The sequence below is a fragment of the Stegodyphus dumicola genome, chromosome 4, assembly GCF_044657685.1.
Source record: "Stegodyphus dumicola isolate Sdum_Otavi_A_Nest chromosome 4, ASM4465768v1".
Classification (NCBI taxonomy): domain Eukaryota; kingdom Metazoa; phylum Arthropoda; class Arachnida; order Araneae; family Eresidae; genus Stegodyphus; species Stegodyphus dumicola.
In genome coordinates this window covers 10,014,538-10,041,562 of record NC_140771.1, presented here as the reverse complement: position 1 = coordinate 10,041,562, position 27,025 = coordinate 10,014,538, and the positions used below count along the sequence as shown (strand labels likewise).

General features: G+C 30.8%; 1 protein-coding gene across 1 annotated transcript in view; it reads right to left on the bottom strand.

The window, feature by feature from the left end:
• Positions 1-15,490, bottom strand: part of LOC118187712 (transcription initiation factor TFIID subunit 7-like) — a 31,921-nt gene extending 16,431 nt beyond the window's left edge. The window contains exons 1-2 of the mRNA XM_085814532.1: positions 14,051-15,490; positions 7,066-9,635 (exon numbers count right to left, since the gene is read on the bottom strand). Coding sequence (XP_085670658.1) covers positions 14,117-15,310 — 1,194 coding nt within the window. The 5' untranslated portion in view covers positions 15,311-15,490 and the 3' untranslated portion in view covers positions 7,066-9,635; positions 14,051-14,116. The remainder of the gene's footprint in view (positions 1-7,065; positions 9,636-14,050) is intronic.
• Positions 15,491-27,025: the final 11,535 nt, after the last annotated feature.

Genomic DNA, 27,025 nt, shown 5'->3' with positions numbered 1-27,025 from the left:
AGCTGCATGTTCACCTTCTCTAATCATTTATGGATAATTTCAGGGCTAAGGAGTAGCAGACACAACAATAAAATTGGTGATATTCAAATCAGGAATGAAGTAGCAATGAAGATACCTTATTAGAACAAGCAGGAATGAAGATATCTTATTAGAACAAGTAGGAATGAAGATATCTTATTAGAACAAGTAGGAATGAAGATATCTTATTAGAACAAGTAGGAATGAAGATATCTTATTAGGACAAGTAGGAATGAAGATATCTTATTAGATATTGTAACATTAATGTTACTATGTAATCATATTGAAATGTAGGTTTCTTTTAAAGAAGATGGTTTATCCAATGACTACTTTTCATATGTTTTTACCATAATCATGTCCTTCAAAAATTAAATTATTCACATAATTTTCCTCTCTCGATTTCTGGATGACAAAATTAGCGCGCACAAAATAAGGGAGAACATGGTAGTTAAAATGCTAAATTAAAAGATCAAAATCCATGCAATACATATGATAAAGAACTGTTTATATGTCTTTCAAGACATGTTATACATAAATGAGATGCATAATTAAAATTTAAGATATGTGATATGTATATTTTAGCACTAGAATTTTTATGCTTACTGTTACCTTGCTTAAAGTATTATCTGCATTACAAATTGTTCAAATGTTTAATTTTTAAAAGTGCAAGAATTTGAAGATACATAACTACAAAATTTTAAATAAAAAATAATTTTATTTTAAATGTTATACATTTTTTATTTAATGTCATGATTATATATCTTTTAATTATCTATCTTGAATAAATACAATTTTTTGTTAGAAATAATTTAACATAAATGAAAATTTTAATATTTTTTCAAAGAAAAAAAATTAAAATGTTCTTTGACATGTTGTTTGTTTTGTATCTGTTGGACAAAATACAATAATTTAATTCATTTTTTTAAGAGTTTTCCCACTTGTAGCAAACAAAAAACATAAAAGTTAAGTGTACTAGTGGCAATGTATTATTCTCTCACTGCCAAAAGATGACACCACTTCCATAGCTCCTCCCTTAGAGACTTAAATTAATATAAGGCTTTCCAAATTTTGGATTTTAATGATTTTATTATCCATGGAACTAAGAATGTTACATTTTTCAAAAAAGCTAGGATTAATTCTTTGTTCTTCTTTACCACTATGTAAATAAATGCTCATTCGAAAATCTGTTTTCAGGCAATTAATCATACATGCATAATTTTTTATGCCTTTAGATTGGCAACACTATTTAGCATATTCATTTAATTTATTAATTTAATTCAGTTTTAATATTTCTCAAAGGTAGTGTTTGCTACCTTTTTCTATATCACAAATCAGATCACAACTGGACAATTTTGCCTGATTCTAAGTTTAAAAAACCTTCCTTTGGTAGAAAGTTTCAACGGTTTTTGATTTTTCTTGAATCAAAAGCAGATAGATCATATTTATAGTCTTGAGGACATTCATCTTTCATCTGAGAATGCCCTGTAGAAAATCTTGTGAAGGATGATTTGAAAAATTCTTGATTATACCCAAATTTGTGAATTTGATACAGCTGGGAGAGTGGGAAGATAGAACATTTTTTAAGATTCAATTGGTTATAGGATGGGTAGTTTATTGATCCATGGAAAAAATTATGCTTGGTTTTGTCTGCCTTTTGACCAATCTCTCGAGCTATTTTGTACAAACAAACGTAGCCATCCACAATCTTTATTCACTTCATACTATAGTAGCAAGATTTTACATCTTGATTTCTGCACTTTTTCTATAGAAGTACAGAACAAAGTCCGTAATACGGACTCATCGGGACTTCGGCGATTCCGGATTATAGATCATCAATTTAAATCTGGTAAGATGGCATGCAGAAATTATACAATTAAAAATATGAAACCATAATTTATGAAATAAAGAGCAATTATGATCTAAAGGGTATCAAAATTTACGAAAAAAAAAAAGCTTAATTTTTATTTGCTTACTTTATTAAACATTTCTTTCAAAGTAAGTTGTTTAAGTTGCTTCGTTTTTTATGCTAATACTTTCTCTTTTATTCTATAAACAGACATAATTTCTTGTTCAGTTACAAAGTTCCACTGTTCAAATCCTGTAATTGCTGTGTCGATAATACCGACTAACTTGTCAATCAAAATTTTTTTGTTTTCAATAACCTCTCTGTCACATTCTTCACTATCAGAAGCGGTATTTTCTGTATCTGGAACCATTCTACAGATTTCGCCGTCCGTTAATTGATTGATGATTTGGGCATTGTCATCACAATGAAAAACTTCTGTTATATTATCTTCATTTATTACACATTTCTTTACAAAATCCAATAACTGAAAAATTTCACCTTTAGTTTGCAATGTCCAAAAAGCTTCAAATTCGCGGCTATCATCTTCATCGTCCTCACCATGAAATATGGTAGCTGGCATAAATTATGCCAAGCATTTTTTAACATATCTGGAGACACATCCTCCCACAATCTTGTGATGTTCCACACAGCAGACTTTATGCGAAAAAATTTCAAAAAGTCTGAATAGTCTTGCCATTGTTCAAGAAATTTAACATAGATTTTTTAAAATGCTACTTTATATTTGCCTTTCAGTGCGTGCACTATTCCCATATCCATAGGCTGAATGATAAATGTACAATTTGGAGGGAAGAATAATATGGATACATTATCTTTCACTAAAACTTTAAGTAAAGTATGCGCCAAACAGTTGTCAACAATCAGGACTATTTTTGAGTCATCAGGTAAACCAACCGAATTCAAATGCTGCTGAGCCTCGGGTATAAAATGATTTTCAAACCAATCATTCATCAACGCTTGTGTCATTCATGCTCTTTTATATGTGTGGTATATAACGGGGAAATCGTGACTCCTTTAAATGCTCGAGGTCATGCATGTTTTCTGATTACGAAAAGTTTGCACTTCTGCATTCCTGCAGAAATATCACACACAAAAATTGTTAGTCTCGCTTTAGAATCTTTGCCACCAGTTGGAACGTTTTCTGTGGAGGTTGCCAAGGTATTTCGTGGTAGATATTGCCAGAAAAGACCAGTTTCATCAGCGTTGTAAATTTGTTCTGGAGATAATTGTTCACTAGTAATGAGTTCAATGAATTCAACAGCTTCAGTATCAGCTGAAGCTTTTTCACCTGAAATTTTTAATTGTCTTATACCATGGCGATTTTTAAATTTGGTTAACCAACCTGTCGAATATGTGCACTCTGTGTTTAAGTTCATCTTCATGAAATATTTTGGCTTGAGCCATTAGCATTGGACTCGTCAATAGCATTCCCTCGCTGCGACACCGACCCATTCTATCCTCACTTTGTCATGATCGTCACTTTTAGAGATTCTCATTCCGGATAATGGATGTCCGGATTATGGACTTTGTACTGTAACACCTTTTTTATTCCTCATATAGTAAAATTTATATCTGCTTATAGTAAAATAAATGTGAGAAAATCTCTGCTTTTCCTCACTCCATTGCAATGATTTCCTTTAAGTTCCAAGGCTCTTGGATGCATGAAGTGAATGAACAGACTGGTTTCATCAGTGTTAAAAATGTTTTTCAGTTAATATCTAACATTTTATTAAATAACTTCTTGAACTAGTTTTAAACACATAACCTAGGATAGCAGATTTATTTTGCAATTTTAGTATTCTTCATTTATGATTTGACATGAGATTCAGAGGTGGAATTTAAATTTATGCTACCAACCAACTGAAAAACAGGCTTACTTCACATTCAGTTGTAATGCTATTTCTGTTGCTTTCTTCATTAGCGCACATTCAACTGAGTATTTTATACATGGTATAATTCAGCAAAACATTCTTAGTCTCAAAACATTATCAACCTTAACATCTTCTAAGCTGATTTTCTTCAAGCTGCTGTTCTGTTTTTCTTTCAGCAAAAACAATTGTTTTGAGCACTGATGTAGGAATACTGAGGTTTTGGATAATTGGGTTTTTGTTAATGTCATATTCTTAATCAAAATTTTTCAAAATGTCAGTATTATATTTTAATAAGATTGCCTTTCATTTTCTAGACTTCTACGTTTGGTTTAAAAAACAGACAAAGGACAAATAGCAGTTGACTAAAGTGTGTTTATCAACTGGCACAGAAATGGGGCATCTATCAACACATCCCATTCTATATTCTCTCTCTGGTTCAAATTGTCCTTCCATCTAACTCATTTCTATCAAACTGAATTTCAAATTCATCTAATTGAATTCATCTATACAGGTTCAAGATACAAATGAAAATACTTTACTAGTTGGGCAAACAAAACACAACATGGAAATGAGAAATATGAAAACAAGTGTTTTATTGTATGTTGAAATAAGTGGTTCACTGTGTATTCAAATTTTACTTTTTAGTTTTTAAATAATATGCAGTGGTGATTCACATGCCAGAGAAGTAACTTTAATAAAGGCTGTTACAAAAATTAATTCATGTTAATTAAAAAATCATTGATAAAAATCTAATACTTTCACTCAATAGAATATGAAAGCTTGTACCAATTCAATAATTTTTCACACAATGTATCAAATTAGAAATAAAAAACAAGCTGGATAAATTACTAAACTTTAGAAGTTAATTTATTTTACATATTTTATTTTAATTAAATGAATAAGTTTCAATGCAATTAAATATGATTTGAAGCAATAGCATTATTAGCTATTTATATAGCAAACTTAAGTTTAAACCTCAATTCTATTCTTAAACGGAATCAATTATGAATTGTATTTATATAAAATTATGAAACTTAGTTAAAAAAGAGGTTGTCTTATTCCCAATCAGTTAAACAATAACACTGCATATACCAGAAGAAAAATTAAGATGCCTATTTTAGCATATTATTGGGATATGTGTCGGCATAAGAACATTAGCGAAAGAATAAAACACACTGATAATGAATGACTTAAATATACTTTGAATGAAATTAGTATGATGTATTCCCAAACAAAATTAGTATAATGTCAGGATTATGACATATTTCATAGTTATAATCAGGAAGGAAGCTGGGACCTTGAAATACCTATTTTAAAAAAATCAACCTCACCAGTAGCTGCTGATCAAAGCCATTGAATGTTGGTAATTAGACCTGGCTGAATACTAGAAGAAATTTCTGCTTTTAATACTTCGAAAGCTCCATCTATATTAAGCAATAAAATTTTATAGTGATGCAATAAGTTTACTTTATAAACTTTTTGTCTAACAGAAATTCATCTAAACAGGGCAATTTTGCCCGAAGTTGTTCTCAGCTACTAAGCCAGACAAAAAGGTTAAAACACATGACATAATTTACATCCAAAAGGAGACCTCCTTTACTCTCACATAATAAATGGCAGCCCCATCAGTTGCTAGGTGGCTAAAGACTACTGTAGTAGTTCTGAGTGTTTAATCCAGGTGAAAGAGCTGGCTGCATGGAAGGCTTTAGCCGTTTTCCCCATGTGTAATGCGAATATGAACCAGTTTTCCTTTAAAAGATTCTTGACAAAGACATATATTCCCTTAGGCAGATAACCATTCTATGCTTTCCCACAACCTATGTTAAAAGTATGAAGATTAGAAATGAATGCTGTAGTCTGAAAGGATACTATAACTGTATAATGCACTGTGAAATGGATATGTCAGAACTCTGACTGATTTTCAATAAACTGATGAACAGAATTAACATCTGTTCAGGGCCAGCACCACAGTGTGTCCAACAATTGCAGCTACACTGGGCAGCGAAATTTGGGTAGTTACTGGGTGGAAGTGATTGCATCAGGCAGTGAAAACGGCCTAGCACCAGCTCTTCATCTCTTGCACCAGTCACCTGCAGGAAGTTTGTAGTCATAATGTTCTAAACACAGTTTCCAATTAAATCAGAGAGCTTAAAACAGTAGTCGAAATCAAAGAAAGCTTTTTTTCTAAAGCACAAATATGAAGCAGGTAAAATAATTCCACAGCACTAGTTATTTTCTAGAACTTTTTTGAAACATAAAAAACAAGCTGAAAATATCAGTATAAATTTTCATTGCTGATTCATTGAACAATTTTTCTACACAGAGAAACAGTGAATTTTTTGCATTGCAATATTATTTATGGAGCTAATAGGATATCTAGAATTTTTGTTTCTCTATCATTAAAAAATTAAATAATAATAATATATTTTTTTTAGATTTTTGTTTTCTATTATACATTTTTTCATCAATTCCATTATCTTCATTTGCAAGAACTTCAAGCTGAACATATAGAATATGTAGTTGTTATTTAAATGATTGATTATTATGATGACCACTGCTTTCTATTTAATGATCCATGTCATCTGCTTAGGCAAACACAAATCAGCTTTCTCAGAATCTACTTCTTGTATCAAAGCAAAAGATTTTTTTTTTTTTTTTAAACTAATACTTTATCTAGATATATTTCAAGTGTAAAAGAAATATTTTATGAAATAACAGACCTCTTTTCTACCAAACTACTAAAAGCAAACACTGTAATACAATATATACAATAATATAAGTGAATATTAGAAAATAATGTTATGAATTATAAAAAATAATATTTATATTACAAAGATTCTAACATATTTATGTTTTCTTATGTATATTGATTTATATCATATTTTAAATTTGCTGATTCAGCTTGATATAAATTTAGCAATTTATTACAGTACAAAGTCTTTAATCCGGACTCATTGGGACTTCTGCGATTCTGGATTATAGATCATCAATTTAAATCTAGTAAGATGGCATGCAGAAATTATTAAATTAAAAGTATGAAACTGTAATTTATGAAATACATAGCAATTATGATCTAAAGGGTATCAAAATTTATATAAAAAAGCTCAATATTTATTTGTTTACTTTATTAAACATTTCTTTCAATGCAAGTTGTTTAAGTTGCTTCATTTTATGTGCTAATACTTTCTCTTTAATTCTATAAACGGACATAATTTCTTGTTCAGTTACAAAGTTTCACTGTTCAAGTCCTGTAATTGCTGTGCCGAGAATACCGACTAACTTATCAATCGAAATTTTTTCGTTTTCACTAACCTCTCTGTCACTTTCTTCACGCCTTTATCCATTTTTTTCAGCAGTCCCACTTTTTGTTTCATTGACATCGAAACAAGCTTTCACTTTGTAGATCCTTCAGCAGCTCCAGAATCAGAAACTCAAAAAAAAAAAAAAAAAAAAAAAAAAAAAAAAGCCAGATCCAATTAGAAGATTAAGGAACAACACAATCTGCAACATTAACTGAAATAGATAATTAGATCATTTTAGCCTAGCTTATACTGTCCGTTATACATTAAACGCGCATGCATAAAGGTATTATGCGCATGCGTAAACGCACATGTGTTTACGCATTCGCAGAAACTTTGCAGTTTTGAAGTCTGGATTAAAGACTTTGTACTGTATTTGAAAAAGAAAAATATTATTAAAAAATAAGAAAATAATGCAAGAGATAGTTCAGATGCTTACCTTTTATTCCTACTCTTCATTTTGGTGAAAGTTGCATAAATGCAATGGATTAATTATCATTCAAAGAAACAACGAAAATTGGACTGTGCATGAATCAAATATAATGCAATAACTAAGCATAATAATATATATTATTATAAAGCACATACATTGCAGTCAATATGAATAAGTTGTGAGCAAGATGCCTAAAGGAAATTTTATCAATAAATAAAATTAGCACTATTTTGTATTTCCTGCATTTAAAAACTAGAACTGTAAAATTTTAGAATTCATACACCTATGTAACATGCATATTTTAAATCTACTAAATAAAAGGATGGTTCTAAAATTTCACACACTACTTATAATTGGGACTGCTTCATAATGGTATCGGCACCATTGTGTAAATCAGCTTTCATATGGAAAGAAAAAAAAACCTTTATGAGTGCTCTTGGCATAAAAGAGCCTACATCCTTATGCAGATTAGTTTCTAGTTACATAATAATTATTGCATCCTTTTACAAAGCACTTTTTTTAGCGGGAATATCTGCATAAAGGTTTAAGCATCTGGCAGGACAACCTTATGAATATTTCTGTATTTTCATTTTTAAACAGTGGCCAGCTTGCATATAGGTGTTGTGCAATTAATTAAATTAGTTAAATCTTATTCAAAATTTCAGCTACACACAACCAAGATTATTTTTATTTTATGATATAATTTTAACGATGGTATATAGAGTATTTTAATGACGAGTAAATGATGGTATTTTACATAATTTAGTCCTCCACCCAAACATGTGCACCTGAAAGCTTGAATTTTTAATATGTTTTATTATTTATTTTGTAAAACTTAAATGAAATTTTAATTACAAATTTGTTGACTTGAAAGCGAGCAGGGCAGCAATCTTCTAAATAAAACATTTTTATCTCCAGTGCTCGAGACTACTGCCATTTGGAAAAATTAAAAATATTTAACTTACAGTTTTAAATAACAAACTCTGCTCTATGAAAGAAATGTGCTTCTGCAGCCAGAAATAAAATAATTTTATCTTCAGCTTGTTGCCATTCAGTAGAGCCTCATCAATAAATGATTGCCATTCAGTAATGTCTATTCAAATATCTCAATAATATTCAAATCTGGCAATATTATTGAGTAATAAACTAAGAAATTTAAAAGCAATAAACAATTTTTAAGAATATTTTTTTCTATTTTTAATGTGATTGCTTTAAATAAAGAGATGCATTAAAATCATGATATGTTATTTATAAGGAATATTTAATATTTTTATGAACTTATAATAGCTGAACTCATTGAAATGATTACATACTTTTTCTTTTTGATGATAGCTATGTTAGGCAAATCAGGCAAATGGTTAGCTTTTAAAGAAATAATATAGCAACTATAAAAATATGAATGGCAACCTCTGATATTTTATTGGGAATTCTAAAGATATGCTATTTTAAATACTTAGGGATTTTGCTATTGAACTGAATTTCATGTGGCATAGCTATGATGACTAAGAAAACTGAACATTGATATGATATGATGATATGAGAAAAGACTTAAAAAAATATACTCATATATAACTGCATGCCAACACTTCACACTGCATCGGGAATTACAAAAGTATGCTGCTTTTAAAAATTTTGTGATTTTGCTATTGAACTGTATGTGGCATCATTGTGAAGAAAATAATGTATAATAAATAATACAGCTAAAATGAAAAAAAAAAAAAAAAAAAAGCTAGCAGAAGTGAGTGCAAAAGCTGACTGGTAGACTGTGAGTTCAGCCAGAGCATAAAAAACCTTAACAAATGCTTTTGACGACCATTAAAATCTGAAGCCTTTCATAGGGTTGCCACTCAAACAGGAGAATAAAATTCCCTGACTTTTCCAGGTTTTTCAGGTGTGTTTTAAGAAAATTCCAGGCTATCTGCATAATGCGCGTTGGCTGTGCTGACCTTAAATTAATTACGGTACCACATGAAAATACAAAAATTTTCTAATTACATATGTATATATATATACACATATCCTTAAATCATACTTTCATACACATGTTATTACTTTTATAACTTTGTTAGTTGCTGTTTTCTCCACAGAGGATTGAGATTAGAATCGGGACAATCAGGATTAAAAATGTCTTTTCTGTAGACATGTTGCAGCTAAAGGAAGAAAGAAATCTATTTAATGATATTTCAAATTCAAGTATTTTATATTTATTTAGTGGAATGAATACATAAGTAAAAAATATGTGCACTAAATTTTTGTGATGATTGGTCATCATACTGCTAGAAATAGTTTTATAAGTATGACAGAGAAAATTGCCTGAAATTTGAAAGTATCATTAACTAATAATAAATAAGTTTAAAGGGAGGGGACAGATTAAATGATATGAATAACATTAAAATAAATTACTTAAGGATTACAAAACTGAATTAAAATCGACGGTATTTTGGTGAATATGGATATATAAAATGGTTAGCGTAGATGACTAATTTTTTTATTTTACTGCAGAATGACAAATAAGGCATTTAAGAAAGAAGAAAAGGTTTAAACAATTTTGTTTTATACAAGAATGGTGGGATTTACTTTCGCTCAACATACACTGCACATGCACATGTGATTCTCTGAATTCTTGAGGTTACTAGAAACCAGAGATGCTGGAAACTTGCTTTGCCTTTCTAAAAGACAATTTGATTGGCGCTGCGAAATTGGCTCTACGCCAGCAAACCGAATATCGCTCATGTGATATACAATTAACATTAACCAAGAACCAACGGCGCAAAAATTGCTTTTTTTTTTTAATTGCTGTATGAAATTCCTTGATTTTTCTAGATTTTTGACTAAAATATTTAAATTTCAAAACTTTTTTGGTCAATTTTCAAATTCCCTAATTTTTCCCGGTTTTCCAGGTAGCATGGCAAACCTGCCTTTTCAGTTTTTTTTCCATTTATTTATTTTTAATGAATTTCCTAAATCTTACCTTTAGTATATAAGATGGTTATTATTTACAGTATTTGAGTATTTTAAGAAAAATATCATCCTTTGATTTTTAAGCAAAAGCAAAGCATAAGTTTTAGCTGATTTACAGTAAACAGCAAATGCATTTTTAATTCAGTGCAGTAACAGATCTGGCATGAAGAGCTTTCACATAAACTCTAGAACTGAAACAGGATTCATTGCATCTTACTAAATGCTAAGAAATTAAAAATTAAAAAATTCTATTTTAAGGAGAAAAGAAGTTCCCTAGTGGCTATAGCCAGAAAATATTGACAAGTTTGCCTTCTGATATATTCTCTGTACTTTCCTCACATGTAATATGAACATGGTACAGTGTTCCTTAGAAAATCATTCCTTTTCCATAGCCAGGCAGTTCTAAAATCTCTTTGTCATGATTTAAATAATCCAAACCATTTTAAGAGTGAAATTAATAGAAATTTTAAAAAATGTGTGATTTTCTTTTTACTTTTTTTTCTGAGAGGAGGCAAAAATTAATATGACTGACACAGGTTTTATAGAAAAGACAAGCATTACAGGAGTGTCAGGCAGTGTCCCCTCCCCCCCCTTTTTTTTTTTTTGAAAGGCAAAAATATTTAAAAATTTTTTAAATGTATTTTCTCTACTATCAAAATGAGTAAAATTATCAATACAGCAAACCTCAAATGAGATTAATATTCAGTAATCATGAAATATGCGATTTACCATGTTTAGTGATTTATTTATTAGATGTTACTACTAAAATGCTACTTTTAAATTCAAACAAGCAATAAATGGAGGGAAAAATAAATGATTATACTAACAACCAGTTTTAGTTTAGTTAAAAATTAAATAACTGACTAAAAGCATTAGATCACATACACTGGTTTACCTAACACTCTTTCACACTAACTGCAGGTATGACAGTAAAAACATGGTAGATTTTTCATGCACAATCCTTAAATTTAAAAACTAATTATTTTGAAAAATAAAGTACATCTGATTTAAAAATGTATGCAGCAATTAGGATTAAGAAAAGATTTAAAGATATATGTAGCAATTTGATATATGAAAAATAAGTCTCAATGTTTGGGGTTTAAGATATTTTCAAGCATCCATTAATAGAAAATTCATAAAAATTTATTTAAATTCAACAGAAGTAGTGGAAAAAATTCATCTTAAATCTGCAGATAAATTCAATTTTCTACAGGGCATGTATTTAACAAAATTATGAAGAAATGTTTAAAGAATATAAATGAAGCAATTCCCGAACTGTAAGAGGTAAATTAAGTAGAATACCAATTTCACAAACTGTTAAAACAAGCAAAATATAGGATAATTTTGCTAGTGTTAAAGAAAAATGCTGTTATTTTATGTGTAATAAAATTTTTGTTTTCCTGACTTTGTTTAGAATTAAAAGAAAAAAAATTAAATTTTGCATCTAAAGAATATATCTTGCATTTAATTAATCATAATACTGCACGGAATTTCTTAAATCATAATCTTCAAACGCTAAGATTATATATTTTTAATGTATAAAAAAGACAGATGTAAAACATTTATTGATAGTACAAAACATATCTTCAAAACAAAGTTACTATATATCAAGATCTTAAAAAATAAATTTTGCTATGATTATTTACTGTTCTCATTTTTTCCACTGCTTCACAAATATATGTTTACCGACTCTAAAAGTTTAATTCATATTTGGAACAAGAAACTTGTGTTGATCTTTACAATATGGTAACTGGTAGTTTGGCGACATTTTGGAGGCGATAAAGGTTACTACCTGGGACTTTGGTAATAATGTGAGCAGTACTCAGTTCCGATCACGCATTATTTTGCGTGAGGGAAATGAGAGATCATGGGATATGTCATGTGATATTAATGGACGAATTACGGTTCTTTAATCGGAAAAGGGGGGAAATCGGGAAAAAATCTGGAAATTTTGTATTTAGCTTTATTCTGTATTGTGTGAAACAGTGTTTGTTAATTTTTGGATCCCATGGCCCTAACTAAAGTGAATTCGAAATGGGTATTTAGGCATTGTGATAAAGAGAAGTTTGCTTTTTATTTAGCGGTGGAAGTATGGAGGAAAAATTCGCAGAAAAAATCTTTCAACAATTTTATTGAATGAATTAGAAAAGTGTATCCGCCACGTAATCAAGATTCTGAAGAAGATTAGGTAAGTTAGTATTTTTAATTATTTGAGGATATTATTTTTATGCATTGTTCTAAATGTAAGGTGGAAAGGAATTTGGTATTATTGGGAAAATTCTTATTAGCAATGATTTAGTTTAAAGTAATTAGGATTGTAAGGTAATTTTTATTAATTTAATGTATGTGCTCATTTATATTTTAAGTAGTGTTTTTGAATTTAATTATATTTTAATGAAATGATAGTTATTTTGTGAATTTTATGTGTGTAGGAATTTGGTATACGTTTTAGTTGAAGTAAACGTGCATGGAAATAATTTAAATATCTGACACTAAGTATTTGTAATGGTTGCGGTATGAATTCGTTGGTGACGTTTATAATATAATAGATGATTTAGAGGTAAAAGTTTTTGGATTTTTTATTTATTTTATATGTGGAAATGTTCATATTTGGAAAGGGTAAATACTTTTTCGCGATCAGGTAATTTCATATATGTTCTTTTTACCGGGTTTAAAGATTGAGAAAATTGTCATGTATTTTCGTGAAATTTTTCTAATTTATGAGAAAAAAGCAGTGTACATGGATATTGTGAAGAGTGTGCGCAATGCCATTTTTGTGCAATTCTGGGATGTTTTTTTAAGTAAAAATAAGTCTGTGTGTACATGGTTTATGTGTATGTGTTATTTTGAAAAACGCGTAAGGAGTATGGTATTGTGCACTTTTTCCCAATTTTGCAGTGAATATTTGTCATGATTAAGCAGTTTTGTTTGATAAAATTTCTAGCATAAGTGTAATTCGGCTAGTAGATTGTTGGAAGAAGTGTTCAGTAGATAAAAAGAAAAGAAACATGTCTTTACTTCGTGAAGACAAAATGGCGGCGGGGAGAAAAAAATAGAGGGTTGCTGTAGGAGAGTTGGTTGCCAAATTTTCGCCAAAAAATCGACAAGTTACCATAATGTAAAGATCAACCGAAACTTGCCATATACAAAAGTAAGACATTTCTAGTTATATTAGTAAAAAAAGCTGACATGCATTTCCTCAAGGTCAAAACATTACTTTACAGAATAAAGTCATATAAACATGCATCATCAAAAATCATGCAAAACTCATTTTGTTTTATGCATAGTCAGAATTATTTTAATTTGTAAAACCAATTAAATGAATATATATTAGAAATATACACTAACACACATACACATACATATATATACTTATTCATAAATAATATATGAGTTTCGGGAAGTTCGATAAAAATAAATTTTAAATTTGTTCATGGAGGCCCAGAACAAAAACAGAATGCACAGATTACAAATGAATATTAATTATAATTTTTTGCAAATATGTTGAAAATCCATCACTTATTATTAGGAAAGATTTTACTATTTATTAAAATGCAAATTATTAACAATGATCATGGAAATTTTTTATATCATGGTTACTTACAAAATTTCATGAGGAGTCACAAATATTAATACTTCCCCTTCATTATATGAAGTGCCACTAATCTTTTTAATTATCCTGAAGAATACTAAATATCTCATTATATTCCATCTGTATTTCATACTCATTTTGTATTAAGCGATTTATATTAGCTTGAAACCTCTGTTTGAGAGCTTGATTTTCTATACTCATTATTTCTACTTCCTGTCGTCTACGGTTATCTTGCAAGACTGCAATAGTACGTTCAAGTTCCTCAAGCTTCTCCATAAGTGCCATTCTCTCTTCTTCTGTTTTTTGTTCCTTCAATAACTGACCAAGATTCTCACCCGCTGTAGCTGATTCTAACTGTGAAACAGCAATACTGTCATTTTCATTTCCATATTCCTGATCTTCGAACTGCTCCGCAGTCTCTGGACTGAGCTGCATGCTATTTGAAAGATTGATTATTTCTTTATCAGATTTAATTTCCTCTACATTTTCTCCCTTTTCCTGTTCTTCAGTGATACTGTCTAACTTTCTACTGGCCTGCTTCTCGGCAACATCAACAACATTTACATCATCTTCCTCAGCACTCTCTTCTGAACTGCTTAGAACTTCACCAAATATATCATATTCTGCAACATCTGCAGCTTGTGAATTACTAAGTTCTCTCTCTTCCAGGGATAATGGACCCTCAACACCATCATTATTTTTGATATCGGATTTTTCATCTTCAGCATTCACAACCTCATACCTTACACTTATAGCTTCAGTATCTGTTCTTAAAAGTCTTTTAACTTCTTTTTCAACATCTGGAAAATCAACATATTTCTTTTTTAGCGTTTTCCGAAATCTTCTCTTCCTTACATTCTTTAATGGAGGAGTAAGTCCATAGGGCAGAATATACCTCTTATCCTTTGCATCTTTGTCTTTTTTCTTAGGAGAAATTTCTTCATCGCTTTTCGCAGCATCTCCCTCATGAGCGATCATTATTTGGCTTATGTCTGCTGTTTTATAAAATATTTTACGATCCAATGTTTTACATGATTCTATAATTGTAGGCAAATCGTACAATTTTGCAGGTAATGTCCATTTATCAAACTGTACTGTAGAATTCCTCATATCAGCTTCTAATTGAATAGAGAGTCTGTCTTCTAAATTCATAACACCAGATCTCACTGCTGCTCTTAAAGCAGCAGCAGGCGTAGGCGGTAATCTTAAAATAAACTGGCTTTCCACTTCAACAGGCGCATCTATACCTGCTTTTTTCGCTTCTTCAATCATTTTACCTTTAAATTTAGAGTATAAAATATTTTTTTTTTTTTTTTTTCCTGCTCTCTTGTATGAGAATTCACTTCCAGACACTCTGTTTCAATATTTGAATTCAAAGTTTACACAAACTTCTGTTGTGCATTGCCATGCAACGCCTTTCTGCACGATTGTGAACATCATCATTGTTCCGAGAAAAGAAAAGAAAGAAATAATATAGTACACTTTCAGGACTTAGAAGAGAAGGGCTAGCTCATAGAGCTTTTCCCCCTGAAGCAGAAAGTGAGAAGTGATGACGTACCCATGATGACACTGAGCGCGCCAATATAATTCACAGCTTGGAAATTAGCGTTTTTGAACCAGCATTTAAAATGAACTGTGTGTGAAAGATAGCTATAATTTGGAAGAGGCAATGTTACTGCTTTATGCATTTTAGACTGAACCATTAAGAATTTAATAATGCTTACTCAATTTTAAAAAAATAGATAAAATGTACTACTCTTTTAACATAAAGTTCCGTGTTTTTTTTTTTTTTTTATTTGTGGGTTTTTTTTATTTCATGCACGTTTATTTCTAATCATTTCTTTATTTGCATGCTAACTGAGAGAATTTTTATATTGCTTCTAAGATAACTATAATAGTAGCTATTTAAATTTACTCAAAAAACGACTTTACATTGACATAGGTTTAAACATATATGACATATATGGCAACATTTCTGCTAACCTACGTTTGATTTTTTGCCTAATTGTAAATTTTACATTGTTATAATTCTCTTCCGATTCAATATAATAGATATTTTTTAAATAATTTTGTAATTTATACTTATATCTATATTACAATTAAATAAATGTATATAAGATTGTTACCTTAATTTTGACGAAATAGCTTTATTCAGAGTACCTAAAGCAGTTATTTAATTTTTCAAAAGTGTGAGTAAAGGAAGCAGGTCTTTTTATGCCAATTACTTTGATGTTTTACACTATTATATTTTATCTAGAATGCTAATCTAGCACAAAATCTAATCAATAATTAGTTACAAAGGATACAATAAGAATAACAAGTACTTAACAAAATTAGTTTGTTAAATACTTGTTATTATTGTTGGTATTATTTTGGTACTATTCATAATACCGAAGATATTATTGATTAACTCATAGAAGTCAGATGCTTTTTGATTTTCTGTGGGGTAGAGTATACCTTTTGCGGTACTTTTTGAAAATAATGCTTTCTCTGGAGCGACTTTTTGTCTCTCGCTTCCCTTGACCATTAAATAATTTGGTTTTAGTTCGTGACACAATTTGATTTCTTCTCAATCTCTATTTAAAACCTCTTTAATAATATCAAAATTTAAAACAGTTACATCTTCTAAAACAAATCCTCTATCTAAAACGCGGTTTTTCAGTAATTTTAGGCAGAGCGCGAAATGAGACATCTGATTAAAACAAACTGCACATTTTGAAAAGAACCAACTTAGTCCAGTTTAGAGTCATAGCAGAGTTTTCAATCTATGTGCATTTCGTCGAAACTGAGAACGCATATTTTTTCTACAGAATACAAATATTCGCCTCTTTCCTACTTTAGAGTAAGAACATTACTTTGAATTCTTGGACCACACTAAAATTTAAAAAAATATTAAAAAATAAAATAAACACCACTTCTTTAATTTTATAATACTAGGTAAAGATATTCCAAATTTTTTCTTAATTTTTTTTCTTTCCAAAAATCATATCTTTAAGATGACCGAGCTCTTATGACGATGCAACGTGAAATATTTTTATTAGTCCACCTGATTTTTTTCTTCTTTTTCAGTAATGCATTAATCTGCGTCTTTATAAAAATTGGCTTTAGACATTTTTCCAAATTCTCCGATTTGTGCTCCCCCCCCCCAAATTTCGCTATTTGAGATTTTAATTTCTGATACCAATTTCTGTCTAGATACCGTCCACCTTCTTTGTCGCTGAACAAACATTCTAATATTTTTCTTTTCTCTATTTTTCAATACTTTAATACAATTTAATACAATTTTCTAAGGCTATTATTTTGTTCTCTCAAATTATCAATGCATCCTTGTTTATCCTTAAACATTCAGGATGATCTACATTTTCATTTGTGAGTTTTATTTCAAAATCATTAAAATTTGATTTATTATTGTCATCATAATTTATTTTCGGCACAGCATTCCATTTCAACAGTTTCTTTTTGTGGCTATCCAAACAAGCGATTTTTCATATCTTCATAAACACTGCATAGAAAATGTTCGCTGCAGACTTTTCCGCTCTTCACATTAATAGAATCTTCTCTTTGACATTTGTGTATCCATTCTTTCATCAAAAGCAAACTCTCATTTGGATCCTTTGGTCCCATGAAATAAAATATCTCATCCTTTCATACTTCTGTAAGTGCTACGGCACGTTACTGCAGCGCAAAAAGCCATATTACGTAAACGATACTTTACAATATAGAATTTAAAATAAAAACTGACTAAAATTACATATATATAAATTATTTTAAATATATACATTATTAGAAAACAGATATTATTAAAATTAATTTGGGATATGTAACCTCTAGAAAATCGTCTCGCAGCTCAATGAAACTACTGTGTTAAACGCGGGAAATCAGGACAGGTGGCATCACAGTGACGTCAGATTATTGCCTCTTACGTCCCCCCATTAGGCTCGCGTTGGCGAGGAGTCGAACAAAGAAATCAGCTAGCCCTTCTATTTATCCCTGGCACACTTTAATTACAAATATTTCCTGCCCTGATCTGAAGCATATACCGAACTCTGAAAAAGAAGATTCCAAATCTTTCATTTAAATTTAAATTAATTTATGTTTACATCTGAAGCCAAAACGAAAGCTACAACTCAAAACAAATGAGATACATTCCGCAAAAGAAGAAGAGGAAAAAAGTGGTCACGTGGTTTAATAACAACAATCACCCCACGTGCGCGGTTTACATTGGAGTCTATAGTAGATGTGCCTCTAAAAGTAATTTATTTTTCTAATTTAGAAATTTACAGCTATTTCGAAAAATTAAAAAGTACTCTTGGAAGTGATTTCTTTTTTCTTGATGTTAATAAAAAAGGTCTTCTTTTGTTCAAGGAAAAACATGTGAATAGAATTTGTTTTAAAGTAATGCCAGATAGTAAGGTACTTATAGCAAACTGTGTTCAAACAGAAATTAAGAAAACAATCAACTATAAAACGGCTGTGAAAATTTCTGCAGAAAAAGAGGTAAGATTCATAAATTTCCGGTTTAATCCTAGTATCCGGTGCACACGGGATTTGGCGACTTTATGATGAGCAGTAAAAACGGGACATATACGATGAGTAGTTAACGGGATGCACAGTACTTACCAATATTCATGTTTTACTTTATTAGGAATTTTAAGTGTATAACAATAGTTGAAAAGTTCCCGAGACCTTGAATATTTTTTTCCAAACATAAAATGTAAACATTAAAATTAAATATTTGTTAATAGTTCATGAATAGTTGTTCTAAATTATTGAAATAGTTGAATTCATGCAAGATTTCCTTATTTGCAAAAACATTAACACCAAGCCAATTTTCTCTTATTAATTGCCATGCTATAGAACATGATATACCACTAATTTTTTATTAATTTTATCACGTTGTGTTTTAATAATGTGGCTGTTATAATCAAGTTTTAATCAATACGCATAAATGTAGTATTTTTTAATCGCTTTCTACAATAAAATAAATATCTTTGGCCAAAAAATTATTAATTTCACAGTTAGAATTACAGCGAACTCAGTTTTGCAAATCCATACAATTTTCTATTTAACATTATCTGAAAAAACAACTTAAAAATTTTTATTTCAATTATTACATTAAATTCTGTTTAAGATGTTAAATTTTATATTGGTAGTATATCTGAAGTCTCATATATACATTGTAAGTGAGCAATATATTTTTGACATGTTCTAGCTATAGAAAGAATTATATAAATATGTAACTTGCCTTTATGTATAAAAGCAGACAACAATGAGTTGTTGGTAACAGTGACACCCCCCGCAGTATAGTGGATAATAGAGAATTTGTTCTCGGGGACCTGAATACCATTTTACATTAAGGCTGTAATTACTTTAAATAATCATCAGTTATTGATGATTCTTTCATCAAGCTTTTGGTGGACTTCACTCATTTAAAGTATAATTATGCATTGGGATCAGTATCAAATCAAGATTTCCTTAGCATGTTTGATGTGACTGAAAATTCGCTAAATTTCTTACAACTTTAGTTCTTTTATTAAAGTCACTGGAAAAAGGAATTTGACCATTTATTAAGATCTGATGTGACACTTAACAAATCTTACCAATAAAATAATTGTCTTGAATGGATTTAAAAGGTGAACAGACTAATATTGTTTTCTATATGAAAGAGTTTAAAATAAATCAAATTACCTGCTGTAACATAATGGCCAATACTTGAATTGAGAAAGTTAAATAATAATCATACTTTGCATTATTGGCATTGCGCATACATAGTTTGCTACTTGCTATTGATATAGAAGAAGTACTGCCAGTTGTCAGTTTTGCTTTAGTGATGCACATGATATTGTCTGTCACAATGCTCTGTAGTACTGCAACAGCACATATTTGTAGTACTATAATTTGTTATGATTCATGCTTATCCTCATATACACAAGGTGAGCCAATAATACCTCGCACTTTTAATCGGCTGTAAAGCTCTCGGCCTGTTGAGAAAAATAAAGGAGAATCAAAATAGCATTGGTTGACGAGGATGTAGGTTTGTTACACGCATGTGAAATTATACTAACCAAATGAATGAACAGTTAATTAACAGATGCCATAATAATTAAAGATGAAATGCAAATTTCATAACTAATTAAAAATAAACAAAGTTTCCGAATTTTCAACACATCTACCACAGCACAAGCTTGTTTGTTTACATTAGTAAATCGTACATCACATGACCTCCGACGTACCAGAATGTATCTCATTAATGGAATAAAGAAAACGTTGGCACAGAAAAAAACTAATCGTTAAAAGTCTTTAGAAATAATTTTCGTTTTAAGACACGTAATATTTCATGGAACTCGTAATAATTTATCCTTACAATCATGACAGGTACCCAAGGTGATATAGGCACTAGTAGCCAAGGCCTTTGTAAACCTCACTTCTGATTTGTTTATTTATGATGATGCTTCCGGCCGAACGCAAAAAAAAGAATATTTTAATTCCTCTACGCATTTTATTTCCTCTACATAAGAGAAGATCAAGAAATATGGCGAATCTTTTAAATGTTAATAGTTAATCATTGCACGATGCTCCTTGCTATCTCTGCTTGCCTTCTACTTAACTTTGTTATACAATATTTTTGTTAGTTAGCTATCTACCCTGTGTGATTTGCTTTAGGACTTCTAAATTTGGCTAATCTTTGGAATATGGTAACCGGTAGTTTGGCGACATTTTGGTAAGGCGATAAAGGTTACTAGCTAGGACTTTAGCAGTGTACATGGATATAGTCAAAAGTGTGCGCAATGCCATTTTTGTGCAATTCTGGGATGTTTTTTTTAAGGGAAAATAGGTCGACGTGTACATGGATGATACCGTGTATGTGCTATTCGTAAAAACGCGGCAAGCAGTGGGCGATTCTGCACTTTGTCCCAATTTCGCACCTAATCTTCGTCATGATTAAGCACTTTTGTTCCATAAAAGTTCTAGCATAAGTGTAATTCGGCTAGCAGATTGTTGGAAAAAAATGTTGAGTAAAAAGAAAACATGCCTTTTTTTCGTGAAAACAAAATGGCGTCCAAACAAAAACTAGCAGGTTGCTGTAGCAGGGTTAGTCGCCAAATTTTCGCAAAAAAATCGCCAAGTTACCATAATCCAAAGATTAACCCTAAATTTCTTCAGTCAAAGAAACTTCTTGTGAACCAACAAAATCTGAAGTGAACTTTCTCATTCATCAGTGACAAAGCCTCACCCTGGTGTTTCCACACATAGGCAACGTGGAGTTTACACTATTATTCGATGTGGGGTAGGGTCTTGGACCCAGGCCAAAGAACGTCAATATATATTCTTTGCTCAGGCACCCTAGTGCTACACCAAATTTTCTTTCCTTGCAAACGTGGAGTTTACACGCTTCATTTATAATTCTGCCATCACAAACTCAACCTTGGGTTTCCTTTAGAAAGAGGGCCCACCAGCGGCCGAGCGGTAAAGTCGCTGAACACTGGTAGTTCGGTCCGAGGTTCGAATCCCGCGAACGGGCTGGCTGCACGGGTGTTTTCGTGGTTTTCCCCATGTGTAACGTGTATACGAGCCAGTTTCCCTTAGAAAGTTCTCCACGAAAGGCATCCCTCCTCTTAGGCAGATAGCCCTAGTGTGCTTTGCCATAATTAAATACACCACATAAATACACACCTTTAGAAAGAATAGTTTTTGATCCAGATCAAGATGCATTTGAAAACTGCATATATCAGGGGTGGCCAAATTGCGTCTCCCGAGCCTGATACGGCTCATGCATATAAAATATATGTATGACATATGGTAAACTAAAACTATTCAGTGTCCAAAAGGAAGTAATTAATTAGTCTAGACTCATTTTACAAAGTTATCGGGGATTTCTTTCTATTTAAAACCTCCTCCACTACTTCTATAATGATGTAAATATGAACTTGCGGCTTTTAGAAAATCTAGATGCGGCTCTCGAACATTCCTGAATTGAAATGTGCGCCTCTTACTGACATGAAGTTTGGCCAACCCTGGTGTTTATTGACAGAGAAAATACAAGTGTTAATAAGAAACACGGTTAATAGGTCTTTCAAAAGGTTGTTTAGAAAAGACGCAACATATTTGAGGTGGATTTTCCCTTAAACTGTTGTTCTCTCTTCCCTCTGTTGTTCTAAATTGTTTTCTATATTTCTTCTTCTACATTTGTTTTCCAGCATTGTGCAAAGAACATTAAGATTTTTTGATAATTACATTTCCATATATTTTGTATTCATGGCAAATTCTTTTAAAATTTCAGATCTATCTTAAAGAAGACTACATTTCGTTTTCTAGATATTTTAATTGTAAATAAAGTTTAACGCCCAAAGGACAAATATTTGAGATAAAATATTTTTACTAAATGACAAAGAAATAAAGTACAGTCAAAAGTCTTTAATCCGGACTCGTCGGGACTTCGGCAATTCCGGATTATAGATCATCAGTTTAAATCTGGTAAGATGGCATGCAAAAATTATAAAATTAAAAATACGAAACCATAATTTATGAAATAAAGAACAATTATGATCTAAAGGGTATCAAAATTTATTTAAAAAAAAGCTTAATATTTATTTGTTTACTTTATTAAACATTTCTTTCAATGCAAGTTGTTAAGTTGCTTTGTTTTATGTGCTAATACTTTCTCTTTAATTCTATATAAACAGACACAATTTCTTGTTCAGTTACAAAGTTTCACTGTTCAAGTCCTGTAATTGCTGTGCCGAGAATACCGACTAACTTGTCAATCGAATTTTTTTCGTTTGACTAACTTCTCTGTCACTTTCTTCATGCCTTTATCCATTTTTGCAGCAATTCCACTTTTTGTTTGATGGACATTAAAACATGCTTTCGCTTTTTAGATCCTTTGGCAGCTCCAGAATCGGAAATTCTATTTGACATAATCGAAAGTTCAAGCTTACTTTTATAAAATTGCTCTAACAGTCTGCAAAAAATAATAAGCCAGATCCAATTCGAAGATTAAGGAACAACGCAATCTGCAACATTAGTTGAAATAAATAATTTTAGCCTAGCTTATACCGTTCGTTATACATTAAACGCGCATGCGTAAAGGTATTATGCGCATGTGTGAACGCATTATGCATATACGCATGCGCAGAAAGTTTGTAGCTTTAAGGTCCGGATTAAAGACTTTTGGCTGTATGTCCCAAATTTTTCTGGTTAGCAGAAGACAGCATTTATTCTATCCCATCTATTAACTCACTTCTTACATCGTTTACAAATACAGTAAACTCTCGCTACAACGATACCCGGTACAACAATAACTCCCTCTACTACAATAATGTTTTGTGGTCCCGGTGATTTTGCATATAAACTAATGTTAATCTTCCCTCAGTATTGCTATATTCTCTAGAACAATAAACCTCTGTAAAACGATTTTTTCAATCTAAATTTCAGTATTATTTTCTCCCTTTATAATAATATTTTTCAATATTATTTTCCCCCTTTTGATTTTCAAATGCTTTTTTTTTTTTTTTTCGTTTTCTTTTGTTATTTTTTCCGTCTATTAAGACTCATTGTGGATATTCAACTTATCCCTGAATAAATAGCTATTGTTCAGATTTCAAAACAGATGAAGACCACCCTTTTGGGAATTGGAGTGGGTGAGGGGGTGAAGTGTAAATGTATGCCTAGTCTCATTTCCCAGTAAGCTTTGATAAGGTTTAAGGACATCTAGACCTGTCTGGTCACCTTGTCACAGAACAAGTGCCCTTTGTTAGAGGAACAGGGGGAGATGTAGGCGGGGTGTTGTTAAGTGACGTACTGAAAAGTGAGTTCAAAGGTTTTTTATAGTCTTTAACGATTTTAAGTTCTACGCGAAACATTTGGTTTAAACTTTTCTTTCTTTCACGCGATATTGTTCGCTAAGATGGCAGGGCAAAAGCAACTATCTTTTGGAGATAAACTGAACGTTATCAATGATATTGACGAGGGAATGAAGCAAATTGATGCGGCTAAGAAACATGGATTATCGCAATCTACAGTTGCAACGTTCCTAAAGAAGAGAAAGCAAATCGAAGATGCTGTAACTTCAAAAGAAATTAACCCAGAGCGAAAACGACTGAAAGTTGCGACAAATGAAAACATTGCTGCTGCTGTTTTAAAATGGTTTCAAAAGATGAGATCAACAAATGTCCCAATAAATGGACCTTTATTATGTGCAAAAGCACGGAAATTTGCAGCAATGCTAGGGAACGAAACTTTCAAAGCTAGCAATGGTTGGTTAAGGCGTTTTCGAGATCGTCATGGAATAACTTTCCAAGAAGTTCACGGAGAGAAAAAGTCAGCCCCGATAAACGACGCAAATGAATGGCGGCAAAACAAGATGAATGAAATCTTAGAAAAGTATGCTCCAGAAGACATTTATAATGCAGATGAAGCTGGGCTGTTTTTCCAACTCCTACCCGATCGAACATTGGCATTCAAGGGTGAAAAGTGTTATGGAGGGAAGAAATCAAAGCAGAGACTGACTGTTCTTCTGTGTACAAATAGCACAGGAACGCATAGAATACAACCTCTCGTCATTGGAGCCAAGGCGCTTTAAGAACGTGAAAAGTCTTCCCGTGGAGTATAAAGCAAATAAGAAGGCTTGGATGACGTCTAAATTTTTTTCCGAATGGTTACAGAAGTTAGACAATGAAATGAAGAAGAGAAAGAAAAAAATCGTTTTGTTGATGGATAACTGCGGTGCTCACACGTCATTTCCAAAGCTACAAAATATCGAAATCGTTTTCTTCCCTGCCAATTGCACTTCAATTTTACAGCCTCTTGATATGGGCATAATTAAGTGCTTCAAAGGATATTACAGAAAACGGTTGGTGGACTCCATACTTGTAAACTTTGAAAATAAAGTAGAAGACCCTTTCAAAGCTGTAAATGTCAAGGAAGCGTGTGACAATATTGCTGGAAGTTGGTGGGAAGTAACAGAAAAAACCATTCGGAATTGCTGGAAAAAGGCCGGTCTTTGTGTTATGGAAGATAAGAAATCTGATAATGATGAAAATTCCATAGACAATGATCTCTCAGATGATCAAGAATGTGTTTTGCACATCAAAAAATCCGTATCCCAACTTGAGGAAACAAGCGGTAAAAAATTTGGAATTAGTATAGAAGACTATTTAACAGCAGATGATGATCTTATGGTTTTCGCAGGAGTTACTGATGAAGATATTCTCTCTGAAATTACTGATGAGATAGGAAACAATGATGAAGATGATGATGATAATACAGGTCCATCGCAGTCCTTATTGTCATCCCAGGAAGCTCTTCAATCTGTGAATTCTCTACGGACATTTTTTTCAAGCCTTCCGTCGACAAATGAAGAACATTTTCATGCGCTAGACTCAATGCATACAGTATTGGTGAACTTAACAGTTAAAAAAAATCAATAAACAAACAAAAATATTGGATTTTTTTCAATAAAAAGTGTTTTCAGGTATGTGAATATTTCTGTGCTTATTTTCTGAATTTATCTTATTTATTTATTTTTTTTAGTATTTAAACCACTATTATTAGATTTTACAAATTAATTTCTTCTAAATATAGACTTAAAAATAGTATGTTATGCACCTTAAACTAATAATAATAATAATAAAAACTCTTATTAAATGCTCAAGTGGGCCCTGGATATAACAATATGCCTCTCTACAACAATATATTTATTTGGTCCCTAAAATATTGTTGTAACAAGGTTTCACTGTAATCTAAATCATATTATTTTGAAAATTTTAAGATCAATAATTTGCATATTAAAGAGCATATTGTTTGCATAATCTGTAACACCAAGGAAAATTGGCTTCTTAAAACATTCCTTATATGAGAATTAATGTAAAAATTTATATTTCATGTATTTTTACTAAAAGATCAAACTGTAAAACGCTTAAAGCTTGATTTAACTTGTTAAATTTTAATCTGAAGTTATGGGCTGTGAAATATGTATATCATGCATAATATTTTTGCTTTTATGGAAAAAAGCAAAGAATTAATTCAAATGTAATTAAGTTTCAATGAACCAAAACTGAAGGAATTTCCTCCTCCCACCTCAGAAAAAAAAAAAAAAAAAAAAAAAAAAAAAAAAAGAAAAGAAAGAAGAAAGATTCTTTGAATACAGACCTTGAATTAGTTCGATCTCCGAAATGCATGATTTGATATTCCCTTTGACATAACTTCAAATTTCTCGTTCCGGCAACTATTTCATTGAAAATTCTGAATTACAGAAGCAAAAGTAAAGTAAGTTTTAGTGTATATTCACTGTATTGCAATTAAGTCATCAGAATGTATTTAAAAAAAAAATTGTAAAGCTTACACTGATCCAACTTCTTGTCTTAACATAAAAACGGCAGGTGATGAAATGGAAAATATTTTCATAAATGTTCTTTTAGATGTATTCCAAGTTCCAAGAGTTTTTATAATCAAGCTGTACTATTTCTTGACTTTCACAAACTCAATTAAAAAAAAAAAAAAAAAAAAAAAAAAAAAAATTGCTTGCATTGAAAGGAATCTTTAAGAATACATTTAAAGCAATCTTTTCCTTTAGATATTCTATGACAAAATATTGTCTGCACAAATTTTACCAGTTTCTTTTATTGCAAGCAAATAAAGTGCGTACTTTAAGATAAAATTTGTGCAGAAATACAGTAAAAGATAAAATTTATGTGAAAGGCAAAATTTATGCAGAAAAACAATATTTTGGCATAAAATTTCTAACATACATAGTACCTATAGCATTCCTCATGAAATTTCTATTAAAATAAAAGAAATAAAAATTTACTTGTAGCTAGGTTTATTAACTCCTTTTTTGGATAAACACCTAATTGAAATATCAAAATATGTATGTATACATATGAGAAATAATTTTTTTGTAATTATCAAGCTAAGCCAAAAAATTGAAAATACAAGAGCGCATGCATTTAACATTTAATAAATATAACTTTTTGATTTCGAGAAAGT